The following is a 26706-nucleotide window of genomic DNA, read 5'->3' on the forward strand; positions in this document are numbered from 1 at the left end:
ATTTAGGTCATTTTGTTTATTCTGATTTTAATGGCTCTGAGGACAGTGGACTAAGTTTCTAAGTCTTAATGCAGTCAACAGATAGTAAATATATAAGTCAAAAAGGCTGATATTTCTGTAAATTTTCTGTGTTCAGAGTGAATTTGGGTAAATGGAGTTTTCAGAGCATATAATCTTTTAAAACATTTCTGTAATATTTCTCTAGATTGCTTTCCTCCCATTTTTTCTACTTGGTGTATGAATAACGTTTACTTAAAAGCAATAATAATTTCTTTTCCATAGGTTTTCTGTGAAGACCCTGATTGATCGGTCCTGCTTTGAGACAATTGATGATTCTTCTCCTGAATTTAACAACTTTGCAGCCATTTTGGAACAGATTCTAAGTCACCGACTGAAAGGTAATCATGCTAATGTATCATTTACTCTTCCAACAGTTCTGTTGTTAACAAGCTTGAGATTTTAGAAATTATACTGTTTAGTGTGATTTAGACTGCAGCATCTTGAGAAGCAAAAAACTGATTTTAGAACACCTAATCTTTTGGCTATGTCCCTGGTAAAGAATCTGTTCTTGAATTTATACCCATTTCCAGGATGCATTAAAAATGTTGAATATTAATTGCCACATACAAGAAGCAGATTCACTTTCTATATATAATTAAAATAAAAGCTTAAATTAAAAGGTAACTCATCCTCGAAGATTACTAGTTGGTATTTTAATCAGTTTACAGAGGAGCACCAGGCATTGTTTGCTTAATCTTTTCTGCATTAAATTCAGAATCTTTGGAAATTTTTTAGCAGTAAATAGATTTTAAAAAAGCTATATAAAAGAGATGCTGGACTTAAAAAAATCCGTAAATGTATTTATGTCAGAAACATATATATATAAATCTCTTAAATTTAAAAAAAAATTTTTATTTTACTTTACAATACTGTATTGATTTTGCCATACATTGATATGAATCTACCACAGGTGTACATGAGTTCCCAATCCTGAACCCCCCTCCCACCTCTCTCCCCATATCATCTCTCTGGGTCATCCCAGTGCACCAGCCCCAAACATCCTGTATCCTGTATCGAACATAGACTGGTGATTTGTTTCTTACATGATAGTATACATGTTTCAATGCCGTTCTCCCAAATCATCCCACGCTCTCCCGCTCCCAAAGATTCCAAAAGTCTGTTCTATACATCTGAGTCTCTTTTGCTGTCTCGCATACAGGGTTATCATTACCACCTTTCTAAATTCCATATATATGTGTTAGTATACTGTATTGGTGTTTATCCTGCTGGCTTACTTCAGTCTGTATAATCGGCTTCAGTTTCATCCACCTCACTAGAACTAATTCAAATATATTCTTTTTAATAGCTGAGTAATACTCCATTGTGTATATGTACCACAGCTTTCTTATCCATTCATCTGCTGATGGACATCTAGGTTGTTTCCATGTCCTGGCTATTATAAACAGTGCTGCAGTGAACATTGGGGTACATGTGTGTCTTTCAATTCTGGTTTCCTCAGTGTGTATGCCCAGCAGTGGAATTGCTGGGTCATAAGGCAGTTCTATTTCCAGTTTTTTAAGGAATCGCCACACTGTTCTCCATAGTGGCTGTACCAGTTTGCATTCCCACCAACAGTGTAAGAGGGTTCCCTTTTCTCCACACCCTCTCCAGCGTTTATTGCTTGTAGACTTTTGGATTGCAGCCATTCTGACTGGTGTGAAATGGTATCTCATTGTGGTCTTGATTTGCATTTCTCTGATAATGAGTGATGTTGAGCATCTTTTCATGTGTTTGTTAGCCATGTGTATGTCTTCTTTGGAGAAATGTTTATTTAGTTTTTTGGCCCATTTTTTGATTAGGTCATTTATTTTTCTGGAATTGAGCTGCAGGAGTTGGTTGTATATTTTTGAGATTAGTTGTTTGTCCGTTGCTTCATTTGCTATTATTTTCTCCCATTCCGAAGGCTGTCTTTTCACCTTGCTTATAGTTTCCTTTGTTGTGCAGAAGCTTTTAAGTTTAATTAGGTCCCATTTGTTTATTTTTGCTTTTATTTCCAGTATTCTGGGAGTTGGGACATAGAGGATCCTGCAGTGATTTATGTTGGAGAGTGTGTTGCCTATGTTCTCCTCTGGGAATTTTATAGTTTCTGGTCTTATGTTTAGATCTTTAATCCATTTTGAGTTTATTTTTGTGTATGGTGTTAGAAAGTGTTCTAGTTTCATTCTTTTACAAGTGGTTGACCAGTTTTCCCAGCACCACTTGTTAAAGAAATTGTCTTTTCTCCATTGTATATTCTTGCCTCCTTTGTCAAAGATAAGGTGTCCATAGATGTGTGGATTTATCTCTGGGCTTTCTATTTTGTTCCATTGATCTATATTTCTGTCTTTGTGCCAGTACCATACTGTCTTGATGACTGTGGCTTTGTAGTAGAGCCTGAAGTCAGACAGGTTGATTCCTCCAGCTCCATTCGTCTTTCTCAAGATTGCTTTGGCTATTCGAGGTTTTTTGTATTTCCATACAAATTGTGAAATTATTTGTTCTAGCTCTGTGAAAAGTACTGTTGGTAGCTTGATAGGGATGGCATTGAATCTGTAGATTGCTTTGGGTAGTATACTCATTTTCACTATATTGATTCTTTCAATCTATGAACATGGTATATTTCTCCATCTATTAGTGTCCTCTTTGATTTATTTCACCAGTGTTTTATAGTTTTCTATATATAGGTCTTTAGTTTCTTTAGGTAGATATATTCCTAAGTATTTTATTCTTTTTGTTGCAATGGTGAGTGGAATTGTTTCCTTAATTTCCCTTTCTGTTTTCTCATTATTAGTGTATAGGAATGCAAGGGATTTCTGTGTGTTGATTTTATATCCTGCAACTTTACTATATTCATTGATTAGCTCCAGTAATTTTCTGGTGGAGTCTTAGGGTTTTCTATGTAGAGGATCATGTCATCTGCAAACAGTGAGAGTTTTACTTCTTCTTTTCCAATTTGGATTCCTTTTATTTCTTTTTCTGCTCTGACTGCTGTGGCCAAAACTTCCAGAACTATGTTGAATATTAGTGGTGAGAGTGGGCACCCTTGTCTTGTTCCTGACTTTAGGGGAAATGCTTTCAATTTTTCACCATTGAGGATAATGTTTTCTGTGGGTTTGTCATATATGGCTTTTATTATGTTGAGGTATGTTCCTTCTATTCCTGCTTTCTGGAGAGTTTTTATCATAAATGGATGTTGAATTTTGTCAAAGGCTTTCTCTGCATCTATTGAGATAATCATATGGCTTTTATTTTTCAATTTGTTAATGTGGTGAATTACATTGATTGATTTGCGAATGTTGAAGAATCCTTGCATCCCTGGGATAAAGCCCACTTGGTCATGGTGTATGATCTTTTTAAAGTGTTGTTGGATTCTGATTGCTAGAATTTTGTTAAGGATTTTTGCATCTGTGTTCATCAGTGATATTGGCGTGTAATTTTCTTTTTTTGTGGCATCTTTGTCAGGTTTTGGTTTTAGAGTGATGGTGGCCTCATAGAATGAGTTTGGAAGTTTCCCTTCCTCTGCAATTTTCTGGAAGAGTTTGAGTAGGATGGGTGTTAGCTCTTCTCTAAATTTTTGGTAGAATTCAGCTGTGAAGCCGTCTGGTCCTGGGCTTTTGTTTGCTGAAAGATTTCTGATTACAGTTTCAATTTCTGTGCTTGTGATGGGTCTGTTAAGATTTTCTATTTCTTCCTGGTTCAGTTTTGAAAAGTACTTTTCTAAGAATTTGTCCATTTCTTCCAAGTTGTCCATTTTATTGGCATATATTTGCTGATAGTAGTCTCTTATGATCCTTTGTATTTCTGTGTTGTCTGTTGTGATCTCTCCATTTTCATTTCTAATTTTTATTGATTTGATTTTTCTCCCTTTGTTTCTTGATGAGTCTGGCTAATGGTTTGTCAAATCTCTTAAAATTTAAGAGAAAAAATGAAAACTGTGTTCCTTCAGACATATGATACTTTTAAATTAAAAATATACATCTGTAAAATATAGCTGATAACATCAAGAAGTAGTATGTAGTATATAAATTTTAGTAGTAATAAATGATAACTTTATCACATTAATTCAGTTGACAAATTTCACTAAAGGAAATTTGATCATTAGATGTTTTCATTTAAGTGTTTATTATCTTTACGATCTTAATGGTATAATAATTTCAAATAAGTAATGTTTTGGTGATATAATTTATGAGCATCTCAAATTTAATCTGAAAGTTAATTCTGTTTTTTGCTTTTTATTGCTGAAAGCATCAAGTTTTACTATAATTGTTTAAATCAGTTGAGCAGTCCTGTAGGCTTATAATAAACAGTTCAATTTAATTAAATTTTAAATGGGTAACAAAATCTGAATTCATTCAGCCTTTTGCATCTTAAAGTGGGATCTGTAAAAATCACTGGTGCTTTTCTGTTAAAGTTCATTGTTCTGTATATTTAAAGGGTTATTTATTTTTCTTAGTTTTGATATTCAATATTTTCTAAATTTTCCATGTTACCCTTTATGAGAAAGTAAGTTTTTATGAAAGTAAAGTGTCTGAAAACATTTTGAAATATTTTCATAGTTACTATATTGTGTTATCATTTTTTAAATTTTATGTCAATTTACAAATAATATTTTAAAACATATGAAATACAGTGGTGTTTGAAGTATCTTAATGTTCCACAAAGGTTTTATCATAAGACCTCAATTCCCTTGATTTGGTATACCATTTAGCATGTAATTTGTTCACAAAATACATAAACTACAAAGAAAACAAACCACGTTGATCTCGCCATGCTGAGTGACGGGGTAGACTCACTACCATATAAGTGGCACATCTCCCTGCCATCTTCTGAATCATGCCTCAGCAAAACACACATCGTAGACCTTAGACTGACTTCTTCACCATAAATGTTATTTCTATAGAAGCCAGTGGACTGCTGTGTTGAGAACACAATCTCTAGTTATTTTATGGATAAGACTTCCACTAGAATGACAGTAAGAATGATGATTCTGAAATCTGTGAATGTTTTAAGCTTGGTAAGATTAATAATTCAAAACATGCTTTTAAAAATGTTCCTGTGGATCAACTATGGTGGTCACTGTTGTTAGTATGGATATGAATCATGAAATGATCTGTAACTTTCATGATGAGGTAGTTTATTAAAGATTCAGGTGTCTAGAAAGATTCATATAGTATTGCCCATTTTTTGCTATTCTGATATGTAACAAATTGCCTTTAATTTTTGCAAAAGTTATATAATTATTTTGATAATATAGTGTGTTCACTTAGAATTTAGTTAATGTGACAACTAATTTTTTCTATTCTTTCCTTGATAGAAGTACAAGTTTAAAATGTATAATTTCCTGGGTTTACAAGGCTTACTTGTCTATAGCTACTTTTTATTATTTTAATAAAAAGGCATTTAATTTATCAGTCTTTTTCAGAGGAAAACCAAAAACTCACTCCAGGCCCACTATAGGCTGTACTAACACAGGTAGAAAAGAGAGCTTCACTCATTCTAACAGCCCCATTATTAAAAAAAACAAGACTTTTAAAATCACTATATTGATGTTGTCTGCAGTAATGCTGTAATAAGGTGATGATCTTACTTTTCTGGAATATAGCTGAGAACCAAGAATTGATCACAGAATGGAAAGTTCAAAGAGGCCTTAGTTCATGTCTTCACTTCAGTCATTTTTTAACTTTTGCTCTAAATCATAATCCTTTTCTCCAGTTAACTTCCACCTCCCCCAATAAAAGCCACTGCAGATGCTGGATATGTAAGTGGAAGGTCTTGTTGAAGCTCGGTGGGAATATCAGGCATTTTTCCAGCTCAGCAGCAATCACACCCCGCCTCCACAGTACCACTTCAGGCAGCACCATTAATCATAGCTTTAAAATCACTAGTGTGTCTCCTACTGAAGCAATCCACCAAGCAATATTTCCAGCTGGTGGACGTACGGTCTTCATTTGAATACTTCTGATATCGAGGAACAAAGGATGGTACAGCAGGCCATTATTTTTTAGGCAGTTCAGATTGTTAGAAAATTCTGATGTATAATATAAGAAGTCAACTTAGGTGACCGTGCTTTTCTGCCTCTTTTTAAAATTGTGAGCCTAATACATATTAAAAGTGGCTATTACATAATCCTTTTTCCTTAGTTCCCCTTTTCTTTCTTCAGGTGAAGTATCTCTAGTTCTTTCAGTCTTCTGGAACCACTGTAGTCTCATTCTTCGGGTTTATCAGTGGTTTACTGGATCTTAAAATCTGGTACTCAGAGCTGAGTAAAGTGCTTCAGATAGGCTAACTTCTGTGTTGGTTGGAGTTTGAGATTACAGTGACTTTCCGATTCCCACATCACACTTTTGTTTAAGTAAAGGCCAAGCAAAATCCCAAAGCTTCTAAAAGCTTAACTGTTGCTTGTCTTATGTTTTAGATTCTCTAAATCAGTTGCCTAACTCTAGGTCAAGAAAGTATTATTTTTCTAACCATCCTCTTCATTTATTAAAAAAAAAATTATTTATTTGGCTGTACCAGGTCTTAGCTGCCATATGAAAGTGTGAAAGTGTTAGTTGCTTAGTCATGCCTGACTCTTTGTGACCCGCCAGGGTCCTGTCCGTGGGATTCTCCAGGCAAGAATATTGGAGTGGGTTGCCATGCTGTCCTCTAGGGGATCTTCCCTACCCAGGGACTGAACCCTGGTCTGTGGCATTGCAGGCAGATTCTTTACCGTCTGAGTCACCAGGGAAGCCATTTGCCTTTTGCGAGATCTTTCAGTTGTGGCATGTGGGATTTTAGTTGTGGCATGGAAGCTCTGAGTTGCAGCATGTGATATCTAGTTCCTTGACCAGGGGTGGACCCTGGCTTCCCTGCATTGGGAGTCTTAGCCCATGGACCACCAGGAAAGTCCCCCTTATCATTCATTCTAGAGATAGATGAAGTCTACTCCATTTTAGCCAAATACTACAGAAAAACTGGCATTACCCCAACCCAGACCTGAAGAGGCTGAATGGAGAACTTAGAATTCCATCCTCATGAGAACAGAGTATCTCAGCAGCACCACAGTGTGGTATCAGAGAAAACCAAGCAGAGAGCTGGCAGTTCTTCCCTCTTTGCTGGTTGTGAGCCTTGTCTTCTCACCTGTTCCCATACTGTGTTTATAGAGAGCCTGGATTTTGATCCCCACCCAGCAGCGATGAGGTGTATTAGAGAGTTATGTCTTTGACCATCACTCAGCAGTGATGAGGCTGCTCCCAGTGCATTGTCAGCCAGCCTATACTCCCATCTCCACCCAAAGGTAATGAGGACTCCTCCCTGAAATGTCAGTGAAGGTCCCCAGGAAGCTTGGACCTCTCCGTCTATGTGTCAGTAATGAAGTGCGGTGCCTTCCACCCCATGACCTTCCCCTGCTGGAGCAGTGTCACAGAAAGCCAGTTAAAACAGAAGGTTTAAATAAGATCCATAGTCTCCACGCAGTATGAACATACCCAGGTTTCATTTGAAGATGGCTTTTCGTACCAAGAACCAGGAAGATGTGTAACAAAAGGCAATAGATGTCAACACTGAGATGGTAAAAGGTGTTAGAATTACTGATACAGATCACAAATCAGTTACGATAAAAATGCTTCACTGAGCAATTACAAACATTCTTGAAACAAGTGAAAAAATAGAAAAACACTGCAAAGAAATAGAAGATAAAAAGAAGAAACAAGTGGAAATTTTGATACAGAAAAGTACAAAACCAAAATGAAAAGTTCTAAGGTTAGGCTCAGTAGGAAAGTGGAGGGGGAAGAGGAAAGAATCAGTGAACTGGAAGACAAAGCAATCAAAACTTCCTAATTGAATAAAAGAGACTCAAAATAATCTAAAATTAGAAGAGACTTAAACAGAAAGCCTCAGGGACCTGTGGGATCATAACAAAAGGTCTAAAATTCTTGCCATCAGAGTCCTTGAAGGAGAGAAAGAGGACCAAACTGAAAATGTACTCAAAGAAATAATGACTGAAATTTTCTGAAATTTGGCAAAAGATGTAAACATAGACTCAAGAAAGTTTCCTTTTATTTTTTTGTTTTCTGTTCGTTTCCTCTGCTTTTGGTTTCTCTGTCTTTTTCCTATTTCCTGTGAATTGTTTCAAAACTTTTTAGAATTCCATCTTTACTTATTGATAGTGTTTTTGAGTGTATCTGTGTGTGTGTGTGTATATATAGTAGTGATTGCTCTAGGTATTTATATACATAACTTGTCACGGTCTGTTGGTATCATCATTTTCCAATCTGAAACTTAAAAATTTTACGTTTCTTCATGAACACTACTCTTCCCTATTTATAAATTATTTTAGCTATTTCCTGTACATACATTTAGAACCACATTAGACAGGGTTACAATTTTTCTTTCCACCATCAAATGTAATTGAGAAAATTCAAGAGGAGAGAGCAAGTCTGTTTTTCAGGTTACAAAGGAACTTAACTGCTGTGTCGTTTCTTGAGTTCCAAGGTCCTTTTTTAAAATTCTCCACCTTCAGAAGCTTCTACGCTTTGTTTTCTATACAGCGTTTAGGGTTGTATTTAGCAGGAGAGAGCATCTACTTTGTCTTTTCTGGAACCAGTAGTCTTTAATTTTTTAATGTGAATAATTGCGTCAGTAGTTTTTCTAATGGTTATTCATCCATATATCCTTGGGAACAATCTAATTTGGACCTTGTGTATTATTTTAATATGCTTCATAAGATTTAGGGTTTTTTTTTTTCTTTTTGGCTCTGCTGATTCTCGGTTGCTGTGCAGGCTTTTCTCCAGGTGTGGCAAGCAGTAGCTATTATTTAGTTGTGGTGCGTGGGCTTCTCGTTGCAGTGGCTTCTCGTGTTGGGCTCCAGGGTGCAGGCTTCAGTAGCTGTGGCACATGGGCTCAGTAGCTGTGGCTTCTGGCCTCTGGAGCATAAGCTCAGTAGTTGTGGCACACAGGCTTAGTTGCTCTGCGGCATGTGGAATCTTCACAGACCAGGGATTGAACCTGTGTCTCCTGCATTGGCAGGCAGATTCTTTACCACTGAGCCACCAGGGAGGCCCGAATGGTAAGTTTTGATTCTGAGTTTATGGGCAAAATTTATCATTTTTCTGTTTGGTACTTGGTACTTTTTTTTGTTGTTATCAAGTTTATATACACCTCGTTAAATAAATGAAGGTGTTTTATCTTTTATTGTTCTTTGTAAGAATTTCCCATAATCTTGAAAAAATCTGTTAGGGAGAATTTGCCAGTAAAAACTCTAGGTCAAGTGGGGCAGAGACAAGACAGTGTGCATATGCAAATGCAGTTTAATGGCTAATTTACTCGCTTAATGCTTATCAGTCTGTTTAGGTTGTTGATTTATATATTCTTTTCTACAGTTGTCAGTTTCCTCTATATCCTCTTAATTATTTAACCTCTAGCTAGTTGCCATTTTTCCTTTCATTGTGACACACTTAAAATAGAGGAATTCAACTGAATGGTTTAAAAAAAGTCAAAGCTCACAGAAGAGATCTAAAGATAAGTCACATGTTCATCCTTATGGCATTGTTAAAAGCTAAGATTCTGCTTTTTAAAAAAACCTACTCCCTGTCTTCTTTGTTTACCAGCCATCCGCCTTGTATGAAGGATATGGTATACAGTTGTTCCTAGATATCCTTGGAGGATTGGTTCTGAGGACCTCCTGTATAGCAAAATCTGCAGATGACCAAGTCCCTTGTATAAAATGGCATAGTATTTACATATAACCTACATACACCCTCCTGTGTAGTTTGAATTGTCTGTAGATTACTTAAAATGCCTAATACAGTGTAAATGCTATATAGGTAGTTGTCAGCACCTGGTAAATTCAAGTTTTGCTTTTTGGAAGTTTCTGGAATTAAATTTTTTTTTTCCTCATCCGTGGTTGGTTGAATCCGTGGATACAGAGGGCCGCCTGCATTTAATTCAGGTTGCTTTTAAAGAATAAGCAAAAGCTCTGTTAGTGACTACCTGGTATTATTTTCTACACAGATGTCCCCTTTATACCACCGATATTGATCATTAGTTTTTTTCTCTTTTTTTCATGAGCACTATTGCCAGAAGTTTGTTAATTTTATTAGTCTTTCAAATAGACTAATAAATAACTTTGTTTTTGGCTTAGTTGATTTTTAACCTTCTCTCCATGTAGCTTCTTTGGCTACATTTAGAAGTTTGGATATGTTTTCTTTTCACTAATATTCATTTTCAAGTAATTTTTACTTTTTATTATTTCTTCTTTAGCATCTGTGTTATTTGGAAGTTTATTTTTAATGTTTCTGAAAATAGCTTTTACATTTCACTTTTATTTTTGAAATTTATAAGATTTGCTTAATGGCTCAGTGTATGATTAGTTTCAATAAATGTTCTATTATTAGTTTCAATAAATGTTCTATATTGAGAAGAATTTGTATTCTCCAATTCTTGATTATGTTTTTCAAATACTTGAGTCACATTTTTGTCAGTTTGATCTATTAATAATAGAAGTTTTAAAGTATTATTCTGATGAATTTCTTAAGTTATTGTTATAGATATGTCTGTTTTTGCTTTCTGTATTTGGAGTCTATTTTGATGCATTCAGTTTTAAGGTTTTTATAGAGTCTCTTATTCTCTGTTTATTTTTCATTTTTGGCCCCTTAAGGGTTTCTGTGAGTTTTTTTCCCATGTGTTTGCCATTTGAAAGTGTATTTATAATATTTTATCTAGTATTTCTACTTTTGTGTTGGGAGGAGAGAAGATTTTCCTTAATTCCTGCTTTCCATTCCAAGGATAAATTTTTGCTGTCTCTAGAGTTCCAAACTTTTGTCTTCTTTTCTTCTTTGAAAGTTATCGTCATCCTTTGTTGTTGATTTGAGTGAGCAGTTAAACTTAATGGTCAAAGTGTGTGATGTTGTGATGTAAACAAGTCTGGCACCAATAGTAAGTATTCACTAGTTCCTTTTAGATATTTTCTATTGTCATGTAATTAAAAAATACCCAGATCTCTAGGAGAGTCAAAAATGGCAAGACTTCCTCTGTTGGCAGGGATCAAGAAAAAACTTCTGAAAGAGATTTCATTTGAGACATCTAGGTCAAGATGCAGGCATTTGAATATCAGGAATAAATCATAGGTAGCTTGGAGAGAGGAAATGAGTTATGTCCAGGAAATACTGAGGAGTTCCTTTTGCTTTGCCCAGATAAATTCTGTATGTAGAAGGGCAAAATAAGGGTAGAAAGGTAAGTTGGGATTACTTTTTGAACCACTTTGAATTATATGAAGTTTAAAGTTGGACAAAATAGTGTAAGAAGTTGTTCAAAGTGTTTCAGAAGAATATATCAGAATCAAAACATTAATCTGGAAACAATATCTAGACACTTCGGGAGTTAGGAGAGCTTAGCGGTAGGGAGTCAGAAATGTTTGTTAAGATAAGTCTGATTGAAAGGTAATGAGAGTCTGAACTGGATGGCAGAGGGAACTGAAATGAAAACACAGAGGTACTGTGCAAGCAGAATCTATGGGACTGGAGAATTCACTGGTGGTCCAGTGGTCAGGACATCGTGCTTTAACTGCCACCATCCTGGGTTTAATCCCTGGTTGGGGAACTAAGATCCCACAAGCCATGTGTCATGGTAGGAAAAAAAAGGTATACATACGTATATAACTGGAGTGTTGCTTATGTGTAGCAAAGAGATTGGAGAATTGGAAAGATGGTTTTGAATAAAAGATGAATAAGAGTCAGTGGTGCCAGGGAACTCAGCTCAGTACTCTGTAATGACCTATACGGGAAAAGAATCTAAAAGAGTGTGGCTATGTGTATAACTGATTAACTTTGCTGTACAAACAGAAACTAACACAACATTGTAAATCAACTATATGCCAATAAAACTTCTTAAAAATGAAAAATACTCAGATGTGTGTGTATACATATATATGGATATTATATCACATATAATAATATATAATCACTGTTATTTAATAAATTCATATTTAGGTAATACAGTATATCATATATTATGTATATATATTTTAAGTTTAGATCCCCCTTTTTCTGAGTTTCCCCGTTTTTTACACATAAATTCATCCGTTTGTATCCTGTAGCCCTGGCTTTTAAATACTTTTTTGTTCCTGTAGTTACAAAGTTTATTTTCTATTTGACAGTGAAGTCTGTTCCTGGGTATTACTCACTGAAACGATTAAGGGCATTATTTCATTCTTTTTTATGACTGAGCAAGATTTCATTGTATATGTACCACGTCGTCTTTATCCATTCCTCTGTCAGTGGATATTAGGCTGCTTCCATGTCTTGGCCATTGTAAACAGTGCTGGAGTGAACACTGGGGTGCATATATCTTCTGGAAGTATGGTTTTCTCCAGATTTGTGGGAAAAAGTGGAATTGCTGGATCATATGGTAGTTCTATATTTAATTCTTTTAAGGAACCTCCATAGTGTTCTCCATAATAGTTGTACCAGTTGATGTTCCTGCCAACAGCGCAGGAGGGTTCCTTTTTCTCCACACCCTCTCCAGCATTATTATTTGTATACTTTTTGTTGTTGGCCATTCTAACTGGTATGAGGTTATCATTGTAGTTTTGATTTGCATTTCTCTAATAGTTAGTGATGTTGAGGATCTTTTCCTGTGCTTTTGGCCATCTGTATGTCCTCTTTGGAGAAATGTCTCTAGATCTTCCTCCTATTTTTCGGTTGAGTTGTTTATTTTTTTATATTGAGCTGCATGAGCTGGTTTATTTTTTTATATTGAGCTGCATGAGCTGTTTGTGTATTTTGGAGATTAATCCCTTGTTGGCCTCTTTGTTTGCAAATATTTTCTCCCATTTTGTGAAAATGGTTTTCATTTTGTTTATGCTTTCTTTTGTTGTGCAAAAACTGTTAAGTTTAAATGGGTCCCATTTGTTAATTTTTGTTTTTATTGCTTTAGGAGGTGGATCCAAAAAAGATATTGTTGCAGTTTATGTTACAGTGTTCTGCCTGTTTTCCTCTAAGAGTTTTATAGTGTCTGGATCTTATATTTAGGTATTTGACCCATTTTGAGTTTATTTTTATGTATGATGTTAAAGAATGTTCTAGTTTTATTCTTTTACATGCTGCCCAGTTTACCCAGTACCAGTTATTAGAGATTGTCTTTTCTCCATGATTTTATTCTTGACTCTTTTGTTTTATTAGTTGACCATGGTGCATAGGTTTATCTCTGCACTTTCTGTTGGATTCCATTAAACTATCTATCTGTTTTTGTGCCAGTCCCATACTGTTTTGATGACCAAATACTTTGTAGTATAGTCTGAAGTCAGGGAGCTTGATTCCTCCAGCTCTAATTTTCTTTCTCAAGATTGTTTTGGCTATTGAGGGTCTTTTGTATTTCCATACAAATTGAAAACTTTTTTTGTTCTAGTTCTGTGAAAAAATACAACTGGTAATTTGATATGAATTGCATTGAATGTCTAGATTGCTTTGGGTAGTATAATTATTTTGACAGTATTTGCATTCTTCCAATCCAAGGACATGGTATATCTTCTGTCTGCTTGTCATCTTTGATTTCTCTCATTAGTGTTTCATAGTTTTATGACTACAGGTCTTTTGCCTCCTTACGTAGGTTTATTCCTAGGTATTTTATTCTTTCAGATGTGACAGTAAATGGGATTGTTTTTCTTTCTGCTCTTTCATTGTTAGTATATAGGAATGTAAGAGATTTTGCTTACTAATTTTGTGCCCTGCAACTTTACCAAATTCACTGATGAGCTCTAGTAGTTTGGTGGTGTCTTTAGGGTTTTCTGTGTGTACTATCACATCATCTACAGACAGTGACAGTTTTACTTCTTCTTTCCCAATTTGGATTCCTTTTATTTCATTTTCTTCCTTGATTGCCATGGCTAGGATATCCAAAATTGTGTTGAATAAATGTGGTGAGAGTAAATATCCCTTGTCTTGTTCCTGATCTTTGAGGAAATGCTTTTATTTTTTTCACCATTGAGAATGATGTTACCTGTGTGTTTGTTGTATATGACCTTTGTTGAGGTAGATTCCCTCTGTACTCACTCTAGAGAGGTTTTTTTTTTTTAACATAAATGGATGTTGAGTTTTGCTAAAAGTTTTTTTCTGCATCTATTGAGATGATAATATGGTTTTTATTTTTCAGTTTGCTAATGGGGTGTATCACATTGATTGATTTGCATATACTGAAGAATCCTTATTTCCCTAGGGTAAATCCCACTTGATCACGGTGTATGATCCTTTTAATGTATTGTTGGATTTGGTTTGCTAGTACTTCATTGAGGAGTTTGCATCTATGGTCATTAGTGATAATTGGCCTGTAGTTTTCTTTTTTGTGGTATCTTTGTTGGGGTTTTGGTATCAGGGTGATGATGACCTCTTACAATGAGCTTAGGAGTGTTCTTTTCTCAGCAGTTTTTGGGAGGAGTTTCAGATGGATATTGCTATTGTTGCTTTATTTGATTTCCATTTGTATGGAATACCTTTTTCTGTCCCCTCACTTTCAGTGTGGATGTGTTCTAGATCTGAAGTGGGTCTCTTGTAGATAGCATATATATGGGTCTGTTTTTGTATCCATTCAGGCAGTCTGTCTTTTGGTTGGAGCATTTAATCCATTTACATTTAAAGTAATGTTCCTATTGCCATTTTCTTAATTATTTTGGATTTGTTTTTTGAGATCTTTTTTCTCTTCCTCTTTTTCTTGTTTTCTCTTCTGATTAAATCCCATGGACAGAGGCTCCTGGTGGGCTACAGTCCACAGGGTCACAAGAATTGAACATGACTTAGCAACTAAACCACCACCACTTGTAAATTATGTATTGCTTCTCCCTTGTTACCTTTAGTTTTTTTTCTCTGTGTTTAATTTTTTCAGTTTGATTAATATGTCTTGGCATGTTCCTCCTTGCCTTTATACTATATGGGACTCTCTGTACTTTCCCAGACTTGAGTCAGTGTTTCCTTTCTCATGTTAGGGAATTTTTCAGGTATAATCTCTAAAAATATTTTTCTCAGGTCCTTTCTCTCTTCTCTTTCAGGGACCCCTATAATGTAAATGTTGGTGTGTTTAATGTCCCAGATATCTCAAAGGTTAAGTTAAGTTTTACATTGTAATCCTTAATCAGTGACTATAAAAATAATAAGAGATGTAGAAAAAAATCTAACAGCTAAATAAAAATGGAATGCTGAAAATATTCAAATTACCCAAAAGAAGGCAGGGGGAAAAAAAGGCCAAGAGAAAGCAGTCAACTGGTAGAACTAACTCCAATTGCATTATTAATTGCATTAAATATAAATGACCTAGACACACCAATTAAAAGAGATCATTTGGGGGAAAAAACTCAACATATAAAATTTAAAAAAACTTTAATAATACAGATAGTTTAAAAGTAAAAGATATTCCATGCAGAAACTAATTGAAGGAAAGTTGGAGTGACTGTATTAATATCAGATAATGTGAATTCCAGAACAATGAAAATTGATGTGATTGAATGTGGATATTCACATTATAAAAAGAGAGTCTGTTTGTCCAGAAGACATAAAAAATCCTAAGATACATACATTTAACATAGCTTCAAAAAGCAAAAGCTGATGGACCTGACCAGAGAATTAAAGATAGAAAAATCTACAGGTAGGGACTTCCCTGCTGGTGCAGTGGTTAAGACTCCATACTCCCATTGCAGGGCATGGGTTTGATCCCTGGTCAGGAATGTAAGGTCTCACATGCCTCACAATGTGGCCAAAAAAGAGAGAGAGAGAGAAATCTACAGTTGTACTTACAACTACAGTGTCCCTGTGTGGATGCTCAATTGTTCATTTGTGTTTGACTCTATATGACCCCATGGACTGTAGCCCGCCAGGCTCCTCTGTCTGTGGAATTCTACAGGCAAGAATACTGGGTTGGGTTGCATTTCCTACTCCAGGGGATCTTCCCGACCCAGGGGCTGAAACTTCATCTCTTGAGTCTCCTGCTTTGGCAGGTGGATTCTTTACCAACTGTACCATCTTGGAAGCCCCATCAACTACAGCACTCTGTAATAACCAGTAGGTCAGATAGACAGAATATCAGTCATATAGAAGATCTGAACAGCATAACATAACAGCAATAATGTAAAACAGCATAAAAATATTACAGCATATAAAGAATAAAAAATAAAACAGCATGTAAAAATATAACAGCAATAATATAGAAAATCAGAACCAACTGACTAAATTGACATTTATAAAACACTCCACCCAACAGCAGTAGGTTGTATGTTCTTTTCAAGGGCAAATGGAACATTCAAAAAGATCTTATTCTGAGCCATAACACAAACCTTAACAAATTTAAAAGAATTAAATTCATACAAAGTATGTTCTCTGACTCTAACAAAGTTAAACTAGAAATTAAGAACAGAAGCATCTGAAAAATCATCAACTATTTTTGAATTAAAAAAAATCATAAGTAATTCATATTTCAAAGAGGAAGTCTCAGGGAAAATTAGAAAGTATTTTGAACTGAATGAAAAATTAAATGCATCATACCATTTATGGAATGAAGTTAAAGCAGTGTTAGGCATTAAATAAGGAAGCTTGTATTAGAAAAGAAGAAAGGTTTAAAGCCAATAATTCAAGATTCCACCTGAAGGAACTAAAAAAACAAGAGAAAATTAAACCCAAAGCAAATGGAAAGATCAAAACAATAAAGATAAAGGCAGAAATTAATGAAATTAAAAACCTAAAAACAATAAATAAAACCAATCACATGAAAGGCTAATTGTTTTAAAACATTAATACATTTTAATTTTATTAACTCTTGGTCCAGAGTGAGCAAGAAAAAGAGAAGACGTAAACTACCAATATCAGGAGTGGAAGTGGGCATATCATTATAGATCCTATATTCAAAGGATAAGTAAATACTATGAACCACTCTTAAAATAAATTTGACAGCATGGATGAAATGGATCAATTTCTTCAAAGTCTTGTTAAATCCTAACAAGACTTAATAGAGAAATGGATGACTTGCCTAGTCCTGCATCTATTAAAGAGATTGAATAAGTAGTTGAAAACCTTCCAACAAATGAAACAAATGGTCTCTTTTATAAGGGCCCTAACCCCATTCATGAGGGCTTATGATGTGATAACCTCCCCAAAGCCCCACTTTCAAACACCATCACACTGGGGATTAGGTTTCACTGTTGGAGAGACAGAAACATTCAGTGTGTAGCCGGGATCTACAGAAGTCTACAGCAGGGTAGTGCTGCTTAGCCTTAGTATTAGTGACATTTTGGACCTTATAATTTCTCTAAAACTCAATATTGTTAAGATGTCAGTTCTCTCTACATTGACTATAGATCCAGTGTCCTCTCAAAATGTTAGCAGGCTTTTTTGGTAGATAATTAAACTGACTCTGTAAATGACTAGACTAGGTAACTAGAATAGGCAAAACAGTTTCACAAGGGAAGAACAAAGTTGGACGCTCAGTCTCTGATTTTGAAAACTTTCAGGAAACAGTGATAAAGGGTGTGTTATTGGTAATTACAATTTCAATTAAATATTAAAGTAAAATAAATATTAGGACTTCCCTGTAGCTCAAACGGTAAAGAAACTGCCTGCCATTCAGGAGACCTGGATTCAATTCCTGGATCAGGAAGATCCTCTGGAATCTTCGGAATGGCAGTCCACTCCAGTATTCTTGCTTGGAGAATCCCATAGACAGAGAAGCCTGGAGGGCTACAGTTCATGGGGTGGCAAAGAGTTGGACAGGACTGAGCGACTAACACTTTCTTATACTTACTGGTAAAAGCTTTTATATATACATAAATACATAAGTTGCTATGTCGTGTCCGACTCTGCGATTCCATGAACTGGCTCCTCTGTGCATCGGATTTCCCAAGGCAAGAATTCTGGAGTGGGTTGCTATTCCCTTCTCAGGGGATCGTCCCAACCTAGCGATTGAACCTGGGTTTCTGGCTTGGCAGACAGATTGTTGCCACTGAGCCACCTGGGAAGTAGAATGGAGTAGAATCCAGAAATAGAGGCACAAAGATATGGTTGATTGGTTTTTTACTAAGATGAAAAGGCATTCACTGGTGAATTGATCATCTTTTTGAACAAATGGTGCTAGAACAATGGGATTCAGCTCAGTTCATTCACTCAGTTGTGTCTGACTCTTTGCCACCCCATGGACTGCAGCACGCCAGGCTTCCCTGTCCATCACCAACTCCAGGGTTTCTGGCTCTAGGTGAGTGATCACACCATCGTGGTTATCTGGGTTATGAAGACCTTTTTTGTATAGCTGTTTTGTGTATTCTTGACACCTCTTCTTAATATCTTCTGCTTCTGTTAGGTCCATATCATTTCTGTCCTTTATTGTTCCCATGTTTACATGAAATTTTCCCTTGGTATCTCTGATATTCTTGAGATCTCTAGTCTTTCCCATTCTGTTGTTTTCCTCTGTTTCTTTGCATTGATCACTGAGGAAGGCTTTCTTATCTCTCCTTGCCATTCTTCGGAACTCTGCATTCAAATGAGAATATCTTTCCTTTTCTCCTTTGCCTTTCACTTCTCTTCTTTTCTCAGCTATTTGTAAGGCCTCCTCAGACCACCATTTTGCTTTTTTGCATTTCTTTTTCTTGGAGGTGGTCTTGATCACTGCCTCCTGTACAGTGTCACAAACCTCCATCCATAGTTCTATGTACAAAAAATGAACTTTGAGTTCTGCCTCACACCACATACAAGAATTAATTCAAAATGGATCATAGACTAAATGTAAAAACATAAAAACCATTAAAAACATAAAACATCTTGTTTAATTAGGCAAACAGATTTTAGGTAAAACGACCGAAGTGTAGTCTGTGAAGCAAAAATAATGACATGTAGACCTCAGCAAAATTACTAACTTTTGTCCTCCAAAAGACATTTTTAAGAGAATAACACAAACCGTAGGCTGGGAGAAAATAGTTGCTAATCACATATTTGAGAAAAGGCTTATATCCAAAATATGCTAAGAACTATGAAAATTAATAATATTAAAACATCTAACCCAATTTAATAATGAGCAAAAGATTTGAACAGACCCTTCACCAATGAAAATACGCAAAAGGCATGTAACACACATGAAAACATGTTCAGTATCATTAGTTACTTGGGAAGTACAATTAAAACCACAGGCACTGCTGGACTCTATACCCATTTCTAGTAGGGATGTGGGGAAGTTGAAATATTGATGTGTTACTGGTGGGAATGCAAAATGGTTTCCCAAAAGCTAATTCTTTACTCAAGAGAAATGAAAACTTATCTTTACACAAAGATCTGTTTATAACAGCCGTATTCATAATCACTAAAAACTAGAAACAGCTCAAATCTCCTTCATGTGATGACTCGATAAACCAACACAATCCATACAAACTGAGAAAAAAAGGGAAAAAACATCTTCTCTGTACACAACAACCTTTATGAATGTCAGATGTATTATGCTAAGTGAGAGAAGTGAGACTCTGAAGGTCAGATACTGTATGCTTCCATTTGTATGACATTCTAGAAAAGACCAGACTGTCATGTCAGAGAAGAGGTTCAGTGATTATCAGGGATTAGTGACTAGAGATGTTGATGTTCATACTGTTAGCATGAAGGAGTTTTTTTGGGTCATAGAACTGTTATGTATCTTGTGATCATGGTTACATGATTGCTTGCATTTAAAAAATGCACAAAACTCAGCTTGCCAGGTGGTGCTAGTGGTAAAGAATGCACCTGCCAGTGCAGGAGGTGCAAGAGATGCAGGTTCGATCCTGGAGTAGGAATTGGCACCCCACCCAGTATTCTTGCCTGGAAAATTCCATGGGCAAAGGAGCCTGGCAGGCTACAGTCCATGAGGTCACAAGCAGTCGGACACAACCGAGAGACTGGGCACTCTGAATACCAACAGCAAACTTACTGTACATCAAAATATATGTTTATAACTTCCTCTACTTCTGTCAGTTCCCATTAAAACATTTTAAAATGGCAAAGATCCCACTCTTTCATTGTAATACTTAAAATGACCATTCCTTGATTCTTGGTACCTTAGGAAATTAAGTAAGTTTCCTAACATAGTAGAAAGAAACCCCAAGGAAGATAGCCATCACCCCTTCACATTTTTCATGGCTAAATATAACTCTTCATTCTTCCTCTGCTTTGGCAACAAGTCATAGTGTGAGTTCCCTATACTTTTCCCGGAGCACATGCTTTAAACTTGACATTGCACATATACCTTCCTCTTTTTTCTTTTTTCCCCTAATCTTCACACAGACGCACACACGCACACGCACACGCACATGCACACCCTATTTATACCATTCATTCTTTTATTTAACAATCCATCTAGATCCTCTGCTACCTTATAGGATACAAGGATTAATAAGACATGCTTTCACATGAAGTCAGTTCTGGAGGGCAAAGGGAAGGTACATTAACAAACAGTGATGTAGATTAGTATGGTTGAGTCATAGTAGAAGTATTAACGAGCGTGATGTAGCACAAAAGAGTGAATAATCCTTTCTGCCTTCTTGGGTCAGAGAGGGATCCATACAAGAAAAACATAAAACTGCCTCAAATTAAAATTTAAATTTCATTTAAAAAATGTCATCTGTGACTTTGAGTGTAGTAGTGTATTGTAGACCGGACAGTTTAAGAAAAATATGAAATTTAGCAGTAAAGTGGTCAGAAACAATATTGAAAAAACATCTTGCAAACTTCAACTAGGTGATATGGAGGTGGGATATAGTGGTGAATTTTGTAAAGTTTATATGAAAAATAGCTGATTAAAATGAAAAAGCTCTGAGTATCATAGAGGACTAAACCCTATCAATTAGTAATATACTACTAATTAAAGAAAACAGGAACAAATATAATGAGATACTATTGATATATCAAATGGCCAAATATAAGAAGATACTATTGATGTATCAAATTTCCTATGAATTAATCTGCTAATTAAACTTCCTAACTTTGGGCTTGGTGACTCAGATTTTGCCTCAGTTCTCAACATTGTTCTCTAGTTACACTATGCACAGAGAATCCTCTTTCTGCTTTTAAATTGCTGTGCTCTAGCCTCATTGTTCTTCTCCTTTTTGTTGAGTAACCAGACACTGCTGTCATAGAACACCATTGCACATCTCCATCTGAATGGTTAATTCCCCATCTGTTTCAAAACTGTTCATTGAAGTGTAAACCCTTCCAACATATTTTAAATTAGGACTCACCTCATCTCCTTTCACCTGAAGCATTCCTGACCTCTTTGCCCTGTCCTGCTTATTTTCTAAAGTCTTAACTTCTGACATATGTGATTTACTCATTATGATTATGATTATATTTTTTTTGCTTAAAATTTTTTTAATATATTTATTTTAATTGGAGGCTAATTACTTTACAATATTGTAGTGATTTTGCCGTACATTGACATGAATCTGCCACGGGCGTACATGTGTTCCCCATACTGAACCCCCCTCCTGAGAAAGTATGTTATACAAAACTGTATTTCAGGTTATTAGGTGTTTTATGATTAAAGGGATTCTGAAAGAGAAAGCAAAGCTATGATAAAAGTATTAGAATAGAGTCAAACAAAACTGGCTGTTAGCTTTGACTCCACCCATTATAAATTCTGTGACCTTGGGCAAATTACTAAACACCTCTGATTAACTAAAAGTAAGGGATTTTTTTTTAAACCTTTTTGTTCCTGTTGTTTTTTTAAAATATAAATTTATTTATTTTAATTGGAGGCTAATTACTTTACAACATTGTATTGGTTTTGCCACACATCAACATGAATCTGCCATGAGTGTACATGTGTTCCCCATCCTGAACACCCCTCCCTCCTCCCTCCACATACCATCCCTCTGGGTCATCCCAGTGCATCAGCCCCAAGCATCCTGTATCATGCGTCGAACCTGGACTGGCGATTTGTTTCACATATGATATTATACCTGTTTCAGTGCCATTTTCCCAATCATCTCACCCTCGCCCTCTCCCACAGAGTCCAAAAGACTGTTCTATGCATCTGTGTCTCTTTTGCGGTCTCGCATACAGGGTTCTCATTACCATCTTTCTAAATTCCATATATATGCGTTAATATACTGTATTGGTGTTTTTCCTGCTTGCTTACTTCACTCTGTATAATCAGCTTCAGTTTCATCCACCTCATTAGAACTGATTCGAATGTATTCTTTTTAATGGCTGAGTAATATTCCATTGTGTATATGTACCACAGCTTTCTTATCCATTCATCTGCTGATGGACATCTAGGTTGCTTCCATGTCCTGGCTATTATAAACAGTGCTGTGATGAACATTGGGGTACACGTGTCTCTTTCCATTCTGGTTTCCTTGGTGTGTATGCACAGCAGTGGGATTGTTGGGTTGTATGGCAGTTCTATTTCCAGTTTTTTAAGGAATCTCCACACTGTTCTCCATAGTGGGTGTACTAGTTTGTATTCCCCCCAACAATGTAAGAGGGTTCCCTTTTCTCCACACCCTCTCCAGCATTTATTGCTTGTAGACTTTTGGATTGCAGTCATTCTGACTGGCGTGAAATGGTACCTCAAGTGGTTTTGATTTGCATTTCTCCGATAATGAGTGATGTTGAGAATCTTTTCATGTGTTTGTTAGCCATGTGTATGTCTTCTTTGGAGAAATGTCTATTTAGTTCTTTGGCCCGTTTTTTGAATGGGTCATTTATTTTTCTGGAATTGAGCTGCATAAGTTGCTTGTATATTTTTGAGATTAATTCTTTGTCCATTGCTTCGTTTGCTATTATTTACTCCCATTCTGAAGGACTGTCTTTTCACCTTGCTTATAGTTTCCTTTGTTGTGCAGAAGCTTTTAAGTTTAATTAGGTCCCATTTGTTTATTTTTGCTTTTATTTCCAGAATCCTGGGAGGTGGATCATAGAGGATCCTGCTGTGATTTATGTTGGAGAGTGTGTTGCCTATGTTCTCCTCTAGGAATTTTATAGTTTCTGGTCTTACATTTAGATCTTTAATCCATTTTGAGTTTATTTTTGTGTATGGTGTTAGAAAGTGTTCTAGTTTCATTCTTTTACAAGTGGTTGACCAGTTTTCCCAGCACCACTTGTTAAAGAAATTGTCTTTTCTCCATTGTATATTCTTGCTTCCTTTGTGGAAGATAAAGTGTCCATAGGTGCGTGGATTTATCTCTGGGCTATTTTTGTTCCATTGATCTATATTTCTGTCTTTGTGTCAGTACCATTCTGTCTTGATGACTGTGGCTTTGTAGTAGAGCCTGAAGTCAGGCAGGTTGATTCCTCCAGTTCCATTCTTCTTTCTTAAGATTGCTTTGGCTATTCGAAGTTTTTTGTATTTCCATACAAATTGTGAAATTATTTGTTCTAGCTCTGTGAAAAATAATGCTGGTAGCTTGATAGGGATTGCAATGAATCTATAGATTGCTTTGGGTAGCATACTCATTTTCACTATATTGATTCTTCCGATCTATGAACGTGGTATATTTCTCTATCTATTAGTGTCCTCTTTGATTTCTTTCACCAGTGTTTTCTAGTTTTCTATATATAGGTCTTTAGTTTCTTTAGGCAGATATATTCCTGAGTATTTTATTCTTTTCATTGCAATGGTGAATGGAATTGTTTCCTTAATTTCACTTTCTGTTTTCTCATTATTAGTGTATAGGAATGCAAGGGATTTCTGTGTGTTGATTTTATATCCTGCAACTTTACTATATTCATTGATTAGCTCTAGTAATTTTCTGGTGGAGTCTTTAGGGTTTTCTATGTAGAGGATCATGTCATCTGCAAACAGTGAGAGTTTTACTTCTTCTTTTCCAATCTGGATTCATTTCTTTTTCTGCTCTGACTGCTGTGGCCAAAACTTCCAAAACTATGTTGAATATTAGTGATGAGAGTGGGCACCCTTGTCTTGTTCCTGACTTTAGGGGAAATGCTTTCAGTTTTTCACCATTGAGGATAATGTTTTCTGTGGGTTTGTCATATATGGCTTTTATTATGTTGAGGTATGTTCCTGCTATTCCTCGTTTCTGGAGAGTTTTTATCATAAATGAATGTTGAATTTTGTCAAAGGCTTTCTCTGCATCTATTGAGATAATCATATGGCTTTTATTTTTCAATTTGTTAATGTGTTGTATTACATTGGTTGATTTGTGGATATTGAAGAATCCTTGCATCCCTGGGATAAAGCCCACTTGGTCATGGTGTATGATCTTTTTAATGTGTTGTTGGATTCTGATTGCTAGAATTTTGTTAAAGGTTTTTACATTTATGGTCATCAGTGATATTGGCCTGTAGTTTTCTTTTTTTGTGGCATCTTTGTCATGTTTTGGTATTAGGGTGATGGTGGCCTCATAGAATGAGTTTGGAAGTTTCCCTTCCTCTGCAATTTTCTGGAAGAGTTTGAGTAGGATAGGTGTTAGCTCTTCTCTAAATTTTTGGTAGAATTCAGCTGTGAAGGCGTCTGGACCTGGGCTTTTGTTTGCTGAAAGATTTCTGATTACAGTTTCAATTTCCATGCTTGTGATTTTCTGTTATGGTTTTTTATTTTTTCCTGGTTCAGTTTTGAAAATTTGTACTTTTCTAAGAATTTGTCCATTTCTTCCATGCTGTCCATTTTATTGGCATATATTTGCTGATAGTAGTCTCTTATGATCCTTTGTATTCCTGTGTTGTCTGTTGTGATCTCTCCATTTTCATTTCTAATTTTTATTGATTTGATTTTTCTCCCTTTGTTTCTTGATGAGTCTGGCTAATGGTTTGTCAATTTTATTTATCATCTCAAAGAACCAGCTTTTGGCTTTGTTGATTTTTGCTATTGTCTCTTTTGTGTCTTTTGCGTTTATTTCTGCCCTTTTAAGATTTCTTTCCTTCTAACCTTGGGGGTCTTCATTTCTTCCTTTTCTAGTTGCTTTAGTTGTAGTGTTAGGTTATTTATTTGACTTTTTTCTTGTTTCTTGAGGTATGCCTGTATTGCTATGAACCTTCCCCTTAGCACTGCTTTTACAGTGTCCCACAGGTTTTGGGTTGTTGTGTTTTCATTTTCATTGTTTCTATGCATATTTTGATTTCTTTTTTGATTTCTTCTGTGATTTGTTGGTTATTCAGCAGCGTGTTGTTCAGCCGCCATACGTTCAAATTTTTAATAGTTTTTCTCTTGTAATTGAGATCTAATCTTAATGCATTGTGGTCAGAAAAGATGCTTGGCATGATTTCAGTTTTTTTGAATTTACTAAGGCTAGATTTATGGCCCAGAATGTGATCTATCCTGGAGAAGGTTCCGTGTGTCCTTGAGAAAAAGGTGAAATTCATTGTTTTGGGGTGAAATGTCCTATAGATATTAATTAGGTCTAACTGGTCTATTGTATCATTTAAAGTTTGTGTTTCCCTGTTAATTTTCTGTTTAGTTGATCTATCCATAGGTGTGGGTGGGGTATTAAAGTCTCCCACTGTTTTTATGTTACTGTTAATTTCCCCTTTCATACTTGCTAGCATTTATCTTACATATTGCTGTGCTCCTATGTTGGGTGCATATATATTTATAATTGTTATATCTTCTTGGATTGATCCTTTGATCATTATGTAGTGTCCTTCTTTGTCTCTTTTTACAGCCTTTGTTTTAAAGTCTATTTTATCTGATATGAGTATAGCTACTCCTGCTTTCTTTTGGTCTCTATTTGCATGGTATATCTTTTTCCAGCCCTTCACTTTCAGTCTATATGTGTCCCTTGTTTTGAGATGGGTCTCTTGTAGACAACATATATAGGGGTCTTGTTTTTGTATTCATTCAGGCAGTCTTTGTCTTTTAGTTGGGGCTTTCAACCCATTTATGTTTATGGTAATTATTGATAAGTATGATCCTGTTGCCATTTACTATGTTGTTTGGGGTTCGAGTTTATACTCCCTTTCTGTGTTTCCTGTCTAGAGAAGATCCTTTAGCATCTGTTGGAGAGCTGGTTTGGTGGTTTTGAATTCTGTCAGCTTTTGCTTGTCTGTAAAGCTTTTGATTTCTCCTTCATATTTGAATGAGATCCTTGCTGGGTACAGTAATCTGGGCTGTAGGTTATTTTCTTTCATCACTTTAAGTATGTTTTGCCATTTCTTCCTGGCCTGAAGAGTTTCTATTGAAAAATCAGCTGTCATCCTTATGGGAATCCCCTTGTGTGTTATTTGTTGTGGTTCCCTTGCTGCTTTTAATATGTGTTCTTTGTGTTTGATCTTTGTTAATTTGATTAATTTGTGTCTTGGGGTATTTCACCTTGGGTTTATCCTGTTTGGGACTCTCTGGGTTTCTTGGACTTGGCCGATTATTTCCTTCCCCATTTAGGGAAGTTTTCAACTGTTATCTCCTCAAGTATTTTGTCATTGTCTTTCTTTTTGTCTTCTTCTTCTGGGACTCCTATGATTCGAATGTTGGGGCCTTTCATATTGTCCTCGAGGTCTCTTGAGATTGTCCTCATTTGTTTTAATTTGTTTTTCTTTTTTCCTCTCTGATTCATTTATTTCTACCATTCTATTTTCTACTTCACTAATCCTATCTTCTGCCTCCGTTATTCTACTATTTGTTCCCTCCAGAGTGTTTTTGATATCATTTATTGCATTATTCATTATATATTGACTCTCTTTTATTTCTTCTAGGTCCTTGTTAAACCCTTGCATCTTCTCAATCCTTGTCTCCAGGCTATTTATCTGTAAT

General features: G+C 35.7%; 1 protein-coding gene across 1 annotated transcript in view; it reads left to right on the top strand.

The window, feature by feature from the left end:
• Positions 1–26706, top strand: part of RUNDC3B (RUN domain containing 3B) — a 173006-nt gene that overhangs the window by 24521 nt on the left and 121779 nt on the right. Inside the window, exon 2 of the mRNA XM_052638590.1 lies at positions 283–398. Coding sequence (XP_052494550.1) covers positions 283–398 — 116 coding nt within the window. The remainder of the gene's footprint in view (positions 1–282; positions 399–26706) is intronic.

The sequence above is a fragment of the Budorcas taxicolor genome, chromosome 4, assembly GCF_023091745.1.
Source record: "Budorcas taxicolor isolate Tak-1 chromosome 4, Takin1.1, whole genome shotgun sequence".
Classification (NCBI taxonomy): domain Eukaryota; kingdom Metazoa; phylum Chordata; class Mammalia; order Artiodactyla; family Bovidae; genus Budorcas; species Budorcas taxicolor.